This window comes from Octodon degus, unplaced genomic scaffold (genome assembly GCF_000260255.1).
Source record: "Octodon degus isolate 3935 unplaced genomic scaffold, OctDeg1.0 scaffold00092, whole genome shotgun sequence".
NCBI lineage: Eukaryota > Metazoa > Chordata > Mammalia > Rodentia > Octodontidae > Octodon > Octodon degus.
Window position 1 is genome coordinate 6,713,927 of NW_004524668.1, and position 12,059 is coordinate 6,725,985.

Sequence of the window (12,059 nt, forward strand, 5' to 3'; positions counted from 1 at the left end):
GCAAAGCACAAGGGACCGTGGTTCAATCCCCCAGCACCACATGCCAGCCCGCCCCGCCCCCTGGTGGGCTGAGCTGGACACACACACACACACACACACACACACACAAAATAAATAAATAAAAAATAATTTATAAAAGGGGAAGTGAGGTGACCAAGCCCATGGCAGAGCTGGGACCCGACCCAGCCTGTCTCACTAGAGTGCCGCCATCGTGAGCTGCTGCCCAGGTGGCTGCGGAGTTGGCATGCCCAGGACAGCCGCTAGCAGCTCTTGGAAGCTGAGTGTCCTGGTGCTGTTTGTGTGCAGTTCAGCAATGTCACTTAGTAGTATGACACTTGCTACTGTAGGAAATTGGCAAATGCTACCAGTCAGGGCTCCCCTTCCCCACTCCTGGAGAGCTGGTGGGCCAAACCTCACACCAGATAGCCGTCCTGGGACCAAGGTGGCATTGTGGCCTTAGCTTCTCTGGTGATATATGCTCATGTATCCTCAGCGGTGCCCTAGAGAGGGATCGGGGGCAGATGTGTGTGTGGACATTGGGGGCATCAAAGGACAGGGCTGGGACTCAATTTCTGGGGCCTGCCTGACCCCCGAACCTCTGGCCCCCTCTTCCTCTGGAGTCCCTTGCAGTTAGACACCCAGGCCCCCGAGACCTCCCAGCTGTGAGGCTGGCTCGGTGCTATGCTGTCCGATGGGCACAGAAGAGGAGGCTCAGAGAGGGCCAGAGTCCCTCTTCTGTCCCTGATGCTTCACTGTCCTCGTTCCAGTCCTGCTTTGCAGTCCGGTTTTCCATCAGATCCCAGACACTGACAAGGACTGGAACAAGTGGCTGACGTGTAAAGAGGATGAGGAGATGGGTAGGAACCGGGGTAGGGGTGAGCTCCTCAGCTGGCTCCTACCCAGAACCTGATGTTCCCTTGGCACAGGCGTGAGATGGGGTTGCACCGGGAAGGTTTGCTGCTTGACAGTGACAAAGAGACCCCTGGCTTCATCTTTCAGCACAAGTGCCCCCTAGAGCTCACCTTTGCTTCTGCAGAGAAGAGGGGCTTTTGCAAAGAAGCCTAATCATTAGCCAGGTCCAGGACTTCTGACTCTTGCTGTGGGCATTCTTGGGCCAAGTCACATGCTCCAGAGAGCCCAGGCCAGGTTCCTTTGGCTGAAGTTTATTTATTGAGTGATGAATTGCAGTGTTGGAGATGGAACCCCTGCCCCTTTTTAATTTTTAACTTCTTTTTTTTTTTTTTTTTGGCAGAACCAGGGATTGAACTCAGGCCCTTGTGCTTGCCAGGGAAGCACTTATTCCACTGAGCCATCTCCCCAGCCCCTCTTTTTAATTTTTGAGACAGGGCTTCACTAAGTTGCCCCAACTGGACTCAACTGCCTCAGGCTCCCAGAGTGTTGGAATTAAAGCCACAGTGGCCAGGCCCCAGCCTTGTGGTTGGATGAAAGGGCTTCTCTGAAGATGTAGTTGTCCCCGTCACAGGAAGTCCCCAGGGAATGGTTAAGCGGACAGGAATGGGGTGACACATCCGGAGAGCTGAGACAGGGACTCCACGGAGCCAGGGCTGCCCGGTGTGCAAAGAAGGGTCAGATCAGAGCCAGGCAGGAGCCAGTGCTGTACTAGTGGGTGTTGAAAGGTCTGGATGGGGCTCAGGGTCTAATGAGATTTATGTGGTTGTGAAGTTGCCCAAGTTAAAAAAAACGATCCTCTGATTACTGCCCCTCCCCCTTACCTACCGTACAGAGTCCCGGCGACCCCCACCCCCATCCCTCTCCCGCAGGCCCTGGCTTGCATTTCATCCCGCAGTGGGCCCGCCCTGGGCCAGTTTTAGTGAAGTCTTTGAATAATGCCCTCTCCCACCCGCTCCCCGCCAGGCTGTTTTATTTTGATCAAGATCAGTAGCTTGGGCTTGGGACCAAGGAGAGGAGGAAGAGGGAGAGGGAGAGAGGGAGGGGGAAGGAGGAGGGGGAGGGGGAGGAGGAGAGGAGGAGGAGAAATCTGCCGCCCTGCGCTGAGGCCAGCGCCCCACTTCCCGTGAGCAGGGGCCTCTCCCATGCCCGCTCTTGGAGCTCCTCCCATCCTTTCTGGCCCGCTGTCTTCATCTGGGTTTTCCATCAGATCCCAGACGCTGGCAAGGAAGTGAAGTCAGGAGCAATGGAGTCTGGGCTGCCGTGACTGCTGACCCCAAGGACTCCCAGCCCCGACTCCCTTTCCGGTCCCCCTCCCTTGCACGCAGCGCAGCTCTTGTAGGTGGACTTCCTGAGCCACCTATAGGCCCCTGCGGGAGCTGCTGCTGGGCGGCAGCTTCCCAGCCTGGCTCCAGGGGGCGCTCTCGGCAGCTCTTTCCCAGAAGGTCTTGGCCCCAGCGATCCCCAGCCCTTCTCTCATGGGAGGGTTCCAAGCGCTGCTCTGGAGGATGCAGGAGGGAGCTGAGAAGGGAGGTGTGGTGATGGGGCCGGAAGTCTGGAGACAAGACCCCACTCTGCTGGACCACAGCTTCCCTGAGACTCTGTGTTTAACTCCAGGGCTCAGCCTCCCCCACTAATACAGGCTGTGTAGTGTGGAATGATTGTCAAGGTCCCCTGTAGTTGGGGCAACCAGAACATTATGGAAAATCCTTCAGCCCTGGATAAACCTGGATGAATGGTCCCCTATTTCCAATTCTAGCCAATAGGGAGACCCTGACATCACTCAGGAGTTGAGTTCATATCCAATTCATGTCTGCCTCGTGGCCAGTCCAGGCCCAGTATAGAATAGCGCTTGGTGATATTTTGGTGAAGAGAGAAAAGCCATAAGAAACAGAAGGAGCTGGCTGTCAGCCCCAGTGTCTGCTACATGGTAGCTGTTTATGGCTTTGAACAAGTGAGTTCATTCTTTCTGTGCTTTTGGTTTCCTAAACTTTAAAATGGGTATGCTGTAAATAACTGTGTTCAAAGTTGGAGCTCAAGAAATACCTGTTAAATAAGCAAAGAAAAAAAAATTGGTAAGATTGAACTTCAGGGGAAAGATATGTTCAGTCTGTTAACCCACAGCCCATCTTCTTTAAAAATGTATGCTTTTTAAAAGCATATGGTACTGGGGATTGAACTCAGAGCCTTTTAATTATACAAATCAAACGTACATGGGGCCGAGGAGATGGCTTAGTGGAATAAGTGCTTCCCTGGCAAGTGCAAGGACTTGAGTTCAATCCCTGGTTCCGCAAAAAAACAAAACAAAACAAAAAACCCCATATGTTTTGCATTTCAAGAGTTAAGCTCTTTTTGGGCAAGAAGGTTGTCCCATTAGTGGCCACTCCTCTCTTTTGCAGGCAGATTGACAGGTGTCTTTCCACTGGGGAAAGTGTTCCTTTTGTCCCCTGCATGGGCCCTGGTTCTGTCCACTGATGCCCTCTGCTGTCCTCCCCCCCACCCCCAGGCGGGAGACCTTTGATTTTGATGATGACTGTGACAGCCTGACATGGGAGGAGAACGAAGATACTCTACTGCTCTGGGAAGATTTTACTAACTGCAACCCAAGCATCGACCTGCAGGGCGAGGTGAGCGGGGCCTCGGGCTCCCCACCACCATGATCCCTTCTCCCTGTTTTCCCCTTAGGGCCCCCACCACCCACCTCATCTGTGCTTTCTGTGTTGCTTCCCCAGCAGGAAGAAAATTTGGGCAACCTGATCCACGAGACCGAATCCTTCTTCAAGACGAGAGACAAGGAGTACCAGGAGACCATAGGTCAGATCGAGGTAGGGCTCAGGTGTGGACCCTAGAGGGGTCCCTAACTGAGAACTCCCAGCTGAGCACCCCCGTGGGCCTCAAGTGGCAGAGCGAGGCAAGCAGAAGCTAGATCCCTGCTTAGCCCTGGGGACGTATCCTTCTTATAGTCTTAGATTCCTAATCTATAAACTGGAGGTGTGAACCACAGGCTATGGGCCTAACAGTTGTATAACTGAGAGTTAATGCTCTTAGCATGCTGGGGAAAGGCAAGGCTGGGAGAACTACCATTGTCAGAGGAGAAGGGCCAGAACCATGAGGGAGACTTGGGCAATCTTCTATTTATGTTGTTTTTTTTTTTTGTGGAACCGGGGATTGAACTCAGATCCTTGCGCTTGCCAGGGAAGCGCTTATTCTACTGAGCCATCTCCCCGGCCCCAGGAATCTTTAATTGAGGCCAGGTAGAGGAGCCCAGTGACTGTGGCTGGGCAGATGGGCGTCCCCAGAACTGGGCGGGGCTTACCAGGATGGGCCTATTTGGGTTGCTAGGCAGCCACGCCCCTTTGGCCAAGAGCACTTCCAGATGGTGTGGACCAGTGCGCAGACAGCAGAGGGCAAGGGAGGTTCATGTCCAAGAGGCTAGGTACTGAGGACATGGTGGCTTCAGCGGTACCACCAGTGAGGCACTGAGGAGGGAGGTTTCTGAGGGCTCTTCTGAAAGAATGGCCAGTCCTCACTCTTGGTCCCTGTTGGCTCCTCTCAGCTGGAGCTGGCCACAGCCAAGAGTGACATGAACCGACACCTACATGAGTACATGGAGATGTGCAGCATGAAGAGGGGGCTGGATGTGCAGATGGAGACCTGCCGCCGGCTCATCAAAGGCTCCGCAGACAGGTACTTGTCCATCCTCCTGGGATTCAGTGGGCTGCACCTTATAGCCTGGCCGCATGCTGTTCCATCCTGTCTGTCTACCCATCCAGTGACTATCAGTACCCCTGCTATGTCCTAGGGATTTACACATCTAAGCTCCTGGAATTTCCCCAACAACTCTGCCCCCGCTGCTTCAACAGATAGTTGTTGCAGGTCTGCTGTGTGTAAGACTAGGAGGATGTGGTGGTGAACAGCTGGGATCTCTGCCCTCGTGGAGCTTCTGCCCCACCTTATGTGGAGTTGAGGCATGGGAGAGGCGGGCTGGACACCTCTCCACAGCTTCTGAATGGGCTCCCAGCTAGCCACAGGCAGAGCTTTCCCTTTCATTCCTGTCTTCCAACCCAGGGCCAGCTGGGTCTGCCCCCAGGAGACTGCTGTGTTATCAGGCATGACACACAAGGACAGAGCCCTGCTGTGAGCACAGATAGCCTTGTTGAGGGACAGACACACTGGTACTAGAGTAAGGTAACACCTGGAAAATGCTTCACACAAGCCATGCATGCGTGACCATCTTCCTGTACAAGAAGCAGTGGGATAGGGGCTCAGCTCAACTCGTGGATCCTCCAGGCCCGCTGTTAGCACAGGCAGGTGGACAGCTTGCCCAAGGTCCCCAGCCACGTGTGACAGGGCTGGAGCTGTGATGAAGTGCTGCCAACCTCCATCCTCTGTAGCCTGCTCTGAGTTATCTGGGGTGTACTGAGCCTGTCCTGTGTGCCTGGACTTGGGTTGGATAATTGCAGGATGAGAACCAAACTTGGTCTATGTCTGCTGCTTCCTAGAAGAGGGTCCCGAGAGGTCTGGGAGGCCACAGTCAGGTGTTATCCCTTAACAATACATAAAAGAACTTTGTGTCTCTCAGATTAGCCAGGCCTTCCAAGAGATTCAAGCATGCTAAGGAAAGAAGCCAGGGCAGGGCCCCTCTGAGGGCAGACCTCACGGGCACGGCTGCTCGGCCTTCCTGCCCCACACCCCTCTGACCGTCCCCCATTCTCCTGTGCTTCACAGGAATTCACCGTCACCCAGCTCTGTGGCCAGCAGCGATTCAGGAAGTACAGATGAGATCCAGGATGAGTTGGAACGGGAAGCAGATGTGGAGCCCATGGTCAGCTGATGACGGGGGCCCTGCGTGCCCGGGGGTCTTGGTGATGGGGCCCCAGCCCCCTCTGTCCACTGGGCCAGGAAGGCTCCTCGCAATGGGTGCCAGTCCTCGCCATAGACTTCCTCTGCCCTCCCTTCTCTGGAAGCCCCGAGGGACTGCTGCTTCCGTCCTTCGTTCCATCCACACCACCCCAGCCCTGACCAGTGCCCCTTCTCCATCCGCCCACCTACTCACCCAAGGAATGGTGCTGTCAATTTCTATTGTTCTCCACATTACAAATGCAGACTTCTGTCCGGACGATGCAGTGCTAACTGTGCCTTCTCCCTTAAGCTGAGCCACTTTGAGCTCCAAAGAATTATTCCTAGCAGGTGTTTTTATACAAAACTCTAAGGTGAAAGAGGGGGGGCTGGGTGTGGCATCGAGTGGGTTTTCTACCCTCCCACCTGCTCCTGATTGGCCATGAGCTTTGCCCTCCCTTCTGCTGGCGTTGGCGCTGGTGCTGTCACTAGCTGACTCTGAGCTTGGGGTGATTTGCTGTCCCCAGGAGGGAGCCAGTCAGTACCTCCAGGCCTGGGTGGGGACCTCTCAAACTTTCTCACTCGCTGGAAGAGAGAAAAGTGGAAGGGAGGGAAGACCAATTTTTTATTTTCTTTCTCAGATTTAGTGGCAAAGTGGAGGGATAAGGCACTGTGGGGGGAGTAGGTGGAGCCTCACTGTGTTTATAAACTACTATGCAAAAACAAAAACAAAAACAAAAAGCAGCTTGCCTTATATTATTATGGAAGGCAGGCCCTCCCTCTCCCAGACTCTTGGTTTCCCCAGGGCTGGGCGCTCACTCGCAGCCTCCCTGGGGAGCACTGGCTGGGAGGTGGGCCAGTAAAGGTCGATGTGGTGGGCTGCGTTCCCGCTGGGCCAGCCCACCTGACTGCTTGCTTTCTTGGGACCTCTGTGGGGTTGGGGTGTGGGTGGGTCTTTTATTGTCCTGGTGACTTGCTGCTCCTTCCCTTCCTTCTCTGGCCAACAATAAAGGGGTGTAGAGCTGTAATTTCTCTGTGAGAAAGATTGGAGAGGCCAGGCCTGGTACCACTCAGTCGGCGGTGGAGCTCAGGGGAGGGCCAGCCCGATGCCATCCTGGTTTTCCGCTGTCCCATGGTCACCTGCTGTTGGTGCCGGCAGCAGAGAGATGGGCAAGGGGAGGGGAGGAGGGGATGGCGGCTGCAGGTGGCTTGTGTGGGAGCTGAGAGGGGACCACCCTCATTCCCCTGGGGGACACGCAGAGGCCTCTTTCTGTAGCAATTCTTTTGACCTCTTGGGGAGTTCATCTGAGCCAGTATCTCCCCTTGCTGGAGGGAATCTGAGCTGGGACCAGGCCAGCAAGCAGGCTTTGCTTCCCGTGCCCTCCATTTTCCTCCCTTTTTTGGGCCCACCACAGTGGGGTGAATGCCCATTTGGAAAAATGTTGGCCGAAGAGCTCCCTCTGGAGGGCAAAATGTGCTTGAGACCTAGAGCTCAGCAGGGTGGGTGAGGAGGTCCAGAGGGTGCTGGGCTGGAGGGGACAAGGTTCTCCCCCTGAGCAGGGTGTCATTGGATCTGTGTGGACCTTCTCGCTCTTCCGCTCTCCTTGTTTGGAATCCTAAAACCATTGTACATAATACACACGTACATGTATATAGAGAGTGGGAATGTGTCAGTGACTGTGTGATATAATTTATCAAGAACTTCCTCATGAATTTCCCCCCTTGTTTTGTTTTGTATTGTTGGGAAAATATCCCAATTGGTCCCTCTGTACTCTGGCTTTGAGACTTCTGTCCTCATCATGTTTTTTTTTTAATTAATTTTTTTTTTCTTCCCAGTGCTGGGGATTGAGCCCAGGGCCTTTGTACTGAGCAATATCCCCAGTCCTTTAAAAAAAAAAAAAAAAAAAATTTTTTTTTTTTTTTTTTTGTGTGCTTGTTTCTGTGTTTGTTTTTTGAGACAGGGTCTTGCTAAGTTGTCCAGGCTGGGATTGAACTTGCAATCTTCCTGCCCCAGAGTGCTGGGATTATAGGTGTGAGCCACCACACCTAGTTATCCTCATCATCTCTTGTTATCCAAACTGTCCCTTTTGGCAGGTACTTGAAGGGACAGTGGTTCTGGAGGAGAGACAGCCCCTTTCGCTTCTCCTCGCCAACCATTGTTCTAAAGGTTACAGGGTTCAGACATACCTGATTATTATTGTTGATGTTGTTATTGTTGTCTTATTTTTATTTTAACCAAAGGTTATCAGAGCCAATTGGGCTTGGACCTCAGCTGCTGAAAAGATTTTCCGTTTCCACAAGGGCAGAAGATGTGGCCCTGTGGTCTTACTGCCCAGGGCTGAGAGGCACCCAGGGGCGGTTTGGGAATTGGGTGGGCAGAGTGGATGCCAGTTCTGGGTTCTTTGAGGTGATGGGAGGGTGACAGATATATCTTTAGAGTTAAGAGAGTTAAGCAATAGGATTAGTATTGGGGCGGTAACGGAGGTTACCAGGGCGACGGGTGTCTAGCTGTGTTTTGTTTTCTCCCTTGTACTACATATAGGTCATTTGTCTTTAGGGTGCTCTGAATTTAGCAAAGAAGCATGAAAACAGCAGCCTCCAGAGAGAGAGACTCTGGCCTAAAAGTCCCTTCCTGATGGCTTTCAATAGCTGCTTTCCTCTGGGGGGGGGGGTCGAGGCTTCAGGGCAGGTGCAGGAGGAGAGGAGAGGCAGGGCCTGGTGAACCTTCCTCCAGGGCTGGTTCCTGGGTCTGGGTCTGGGTCTGAATCTGGCTACCTCCCATGCCACTAAATCCACTTTTAAGTTAGTTGCCAGTGAGCCCATAGCTTGCCAAGAAAGACCCCACTGCTTACTGGGGCAGCACCAGGCCCTGGTGGGACGAACTGGTCCGTCCTTTGTAAGGCTGTAAATACTTAATTTTTTTTTTTTTTCTATTTCTAAGCCCAGTGTCATATTGACATTGGTATTTTGGAGTTATTCTCAGATGGGTTCCCCTATGTTGCCCTCTCTCTCACTCTCCTAGTGTTAGGGGTTTTACATACACTGATGACTGGGGAGTAACCGGGATATAATAGCCCCCTTGGGCTCCCTGGTTGGTTAGGAAACATACGCATACGTGCACACGCGCGCACACACACATGCGCACAGGCCCACTCTTCCGAGACTAAAGAGGGGTCAAGGGTATTGGCAGAGCAAACACCTTTTTTGCTTTCTCGTGGCACTGTGTCCTGAGGGCTCTGGAGGAGCCATCCACTGGGGACTTAGCTCTGGGGGCAGAGCTCCGATGACCCATGGGGAGCCTACCCACTTCTGCTTGGGGTGGGAGAAGAGGGCGTGGGGACAGTGATCGCGTAGGGTGTAACTTAAGCTAAATGTAATCTATTTATAAAGCAAGAGACTCTCATCTATTTTTATGAAAGGAAAGGGTTTTTAATCTCAGGTAGGCAGTTGTGGCAGCCAGCAGTTTTCTGTGGAGGAGATATTGTGCGTGTTGCCGCTGGATTTGATGTACCTGGTACCCCTACCCCTGCCTTGTCTTCCTGTCCACACTCTGATTGTTCACACTTGTGGGTGGCCTCAGCCAGGCCCACTAAACAGGGTTTGCTTCTTGTGTGACCCTTCAGCTCCTTAGAGGTCTTCTGGGGGTTGCTCGCAGCTCCCCCAGAAGACCTCTAATTCTGAACTCAGATGGGGGGGGGGAGTACTAGAAAGGGGCCAAGCTCTACCCAGTACTTCCTGTTTCAGAGGGTAGGCTCTGATTACCGGCCTCAGCTCTGCTCTGCAGAGACCCATTTCGAACTCAGCTGCCTTGGAAGAGGGCTGAGAAGCAGCAGAGTGTGGTCGGCTGTAGGGCTGTGGGGTTGGGGAGCATACCACCTCCTTTGGGCCTGGGCCTTCACGGGTCTCAGGCTGTCAGGCCGCTGAGGCAAGAGAGGCAGTAAGGTGCCCAGTGCCCACTGCTGGCTGTGCCTGCTGCAGGTCAAGCACTGCGCTGCAGTCCTGTGCGCCTGGATGACGGACCAAAGAGCCAGGTGTTTCCCGAGGCTCGAGTCCTCTTCTTGGGACACTGAATTGGCTCTAGAAAGGCACTGACCTGGAGCTGGGAATCTGGAGGTACCTGAAGGATATGAGAAAGTCAGACTCTGGAGGGAATTTCCCATGGGTGGAAGATTTCCAGTCCTGGGGTGGCCTTTCCCTTAGCTTAGGGAGAATCCCTCACCATCTCTCTCCTTCCTAAGCTCTCGAGGAAATGAGGCACAACCCCCTACCAACACCCCTTGTGGACATTTTAGCATCTACCTGGTTTTCAGTCCTGCCCTATCCCACTGTTGCTCTTTGTCTGCCAGCTGGATCTAACATCACTGGGCGGGGGGTTTGTACTCACAGAAAGACTACTGATCCTACCAGAAAACTAACCTGTTTACTGTACTGTTGTAAATATTGTGCCCTTTATATCCTGTATATTGGCTTCTTTTAAATAAAGTGAAATGTCTTAGAATTGATAGTGTATTTTTTTTTTTAACTGAGGGTGAAAGTGGGGATTGGACCCAAGGCCACATAAACACTAAAACTTATTAGTCGATGAGTGATAAAGGAAAGAAATTTCATATCACCTATTAATTTGCATCTCACAGTAAGATTTTGAGAAGACAATAAGGTAGGAATTATGAGATACACATTTTGCAAAAGGGGACAAGAGGGCTAGAGAGGACACAGGCTGTCTTCGTTGCTTTTCTCTTGTTGCTGAGATCAAGTACCTGACACCCACATTAAGGAAGGACAGGTTTATTTAGCTCACAGTTACTGGAGGCTTCAGTCCATACTCAGCTGGCTCCAACGCAGAGCAGCATATGGCAGAGGGCAGCCGTTCATGGTGGCGGAAAACAGCAAAAGCAACAAGAGCAAAAAGGGAGGTGGGTGGTAGAAGGCTCTTTCAGTCCCTTATGTTGTATATTACCCAATAGGGTGCATGTAGCGCTCACACCCATAATCCCACTACTAGACAATGAATCAACCACAGACTCTAGATTCAGCCACCCCATGACTGCTTGAGGCTTGGGGGGACATCTAGACACAGAGCATAACACAGGCTAAGCAGCAACGCTGGCTTGGACTTGAAATCCTGTTGACTCCTATCTCAGTTCCTCTTGTTGCTGGGACAAGTACCTGACACTTAGAATGAAGGAAGGAAACTGTGAGGTTTATTTAGCTCACAGTTACTGGAGGTTTCAGTCCATACTCAGCTAGGTCCAAGGCAGAGCGGCACATAGCAGAGGGCAACCTTTCATGGTGGTGGCGAAGAGCAGAGAGCAAAAGAGCAAAAGGGAGGAGCAGCAGCAACACTGGCTGCAGAGAGCAACTCTGTCTCCCTTAAGAGGCATTCAGGCTACCCGCCCCAGGCTGGGTGCGGCACTCACACCCGTAATCCCAGTGGATCATGAGTGAATCACAAACTCTGGAAGTCTACCTCATGACTGCATGAGGCTTTGGGGGGACAACTAGACACAAACCATAACAACCACAAAGCCCCCAGATCTCAAACCTCCTCATGGTGCTCTGAGGTCACCTCCTGGGACCCTGGTGTGGTATGGCCCAGTGTTCTCATTTCTTCTTCTTTTTTTTTTTTTTAATTTTGTGTGTGTGTGTGTGTGTGTGTGTGTGTGTGTGTAGCCAGCTCAGCCCACCAGGAGGCGGGGCTGGCTGGCATGTGGTGCTGGGGGATTGAACCGCGGCCCCTGTGCTTTCTTGCTAAACTTGTTCTAAGTAGGTGCTTTAGACCACTGAGCCATCTCACCAGCCCCTCTCATTTCTTCTTGTTAATGACCACATTCAGGGTACAACGGCTCCAGTGTGAGCCCACCTGACCAGGGTCTTCTCCAAAGACGACGAGAAACAGCCACTACCAACTCCAGTCGGCCTTTTGCCATCTGTAAGCCCTGACGCTTGCATAGCTGCCTTTTCCTATTACCCACTCTTCAAATGTTTACGTTTTCCCGTGTGTCTTAAATGGTGTGATCTGGGGATGAAGGAGTGGCTTGAGGTGATGGGGCTGTTCTGGGGTATTAATACTCCCATTTTATATTTATTTATTTTGTATTTTAGGGAAGGGTCTACAGGGTGTTCAGGGTCTCACTACTAGATGGGACTCATAGTGATCCACCTGTTTACAGCCTCCCAAGAGCTGGGATTACAGGCACGTGCCACCACGCCCAATCTCCAGGTGTTTCCCGAGGCTCGAGTCCTCTTCTTGGGACACTGAATTGGCTCTAGAAAGGCACTGACCTGGAGCTGGGAATCTGGAGGTACCTGAA

The 12,059-nt window shown here is 52.5% G+C and overlaps 1 protein-coding gene across 3 annotated transcripts in view; it reads left to right on the forward strand.

Annotated features, from left to right (window-relative positions):
- Iffo2 (intermediate filament family orphan 2) overlaps positions 1 to 7,598 on the forward strand; it is a 39,718-nt gene extending 32,120 nt beyond the window's left edge. For 2 of the 3 annotated variants that reach the window (XM_004637759.2, XM_023722588.1), the window contains 4 exons: positions 3,416 to 3,536; positions 3,642 to 3,734; positions 4,466 to 4,596; positions 5,638 to 7,598. In XM_004637759.2, coding sequence (XP_004637816.2) covers positions 3,416 to 3,536; positions 3,642 to 3,734; positions 4,466 to 4,596; positions 5,638 to 5,743 — 451 coding nt within the window. In that variant the 3' untranslated portion in view covers positions 5,744 to 7,598. The remainder of the gene's footprint in view (positions 1 to 3,415; positions 3,537 to 3,641; positions 3,735 to 4,465; positions 4,597 to 5,637) is intronic. The other variant, XM_023722587.1, reaches the window with a different exon arrangement.
- Positions 7,599 to 12,059: the final 4,461 nt, after the last annotated feature.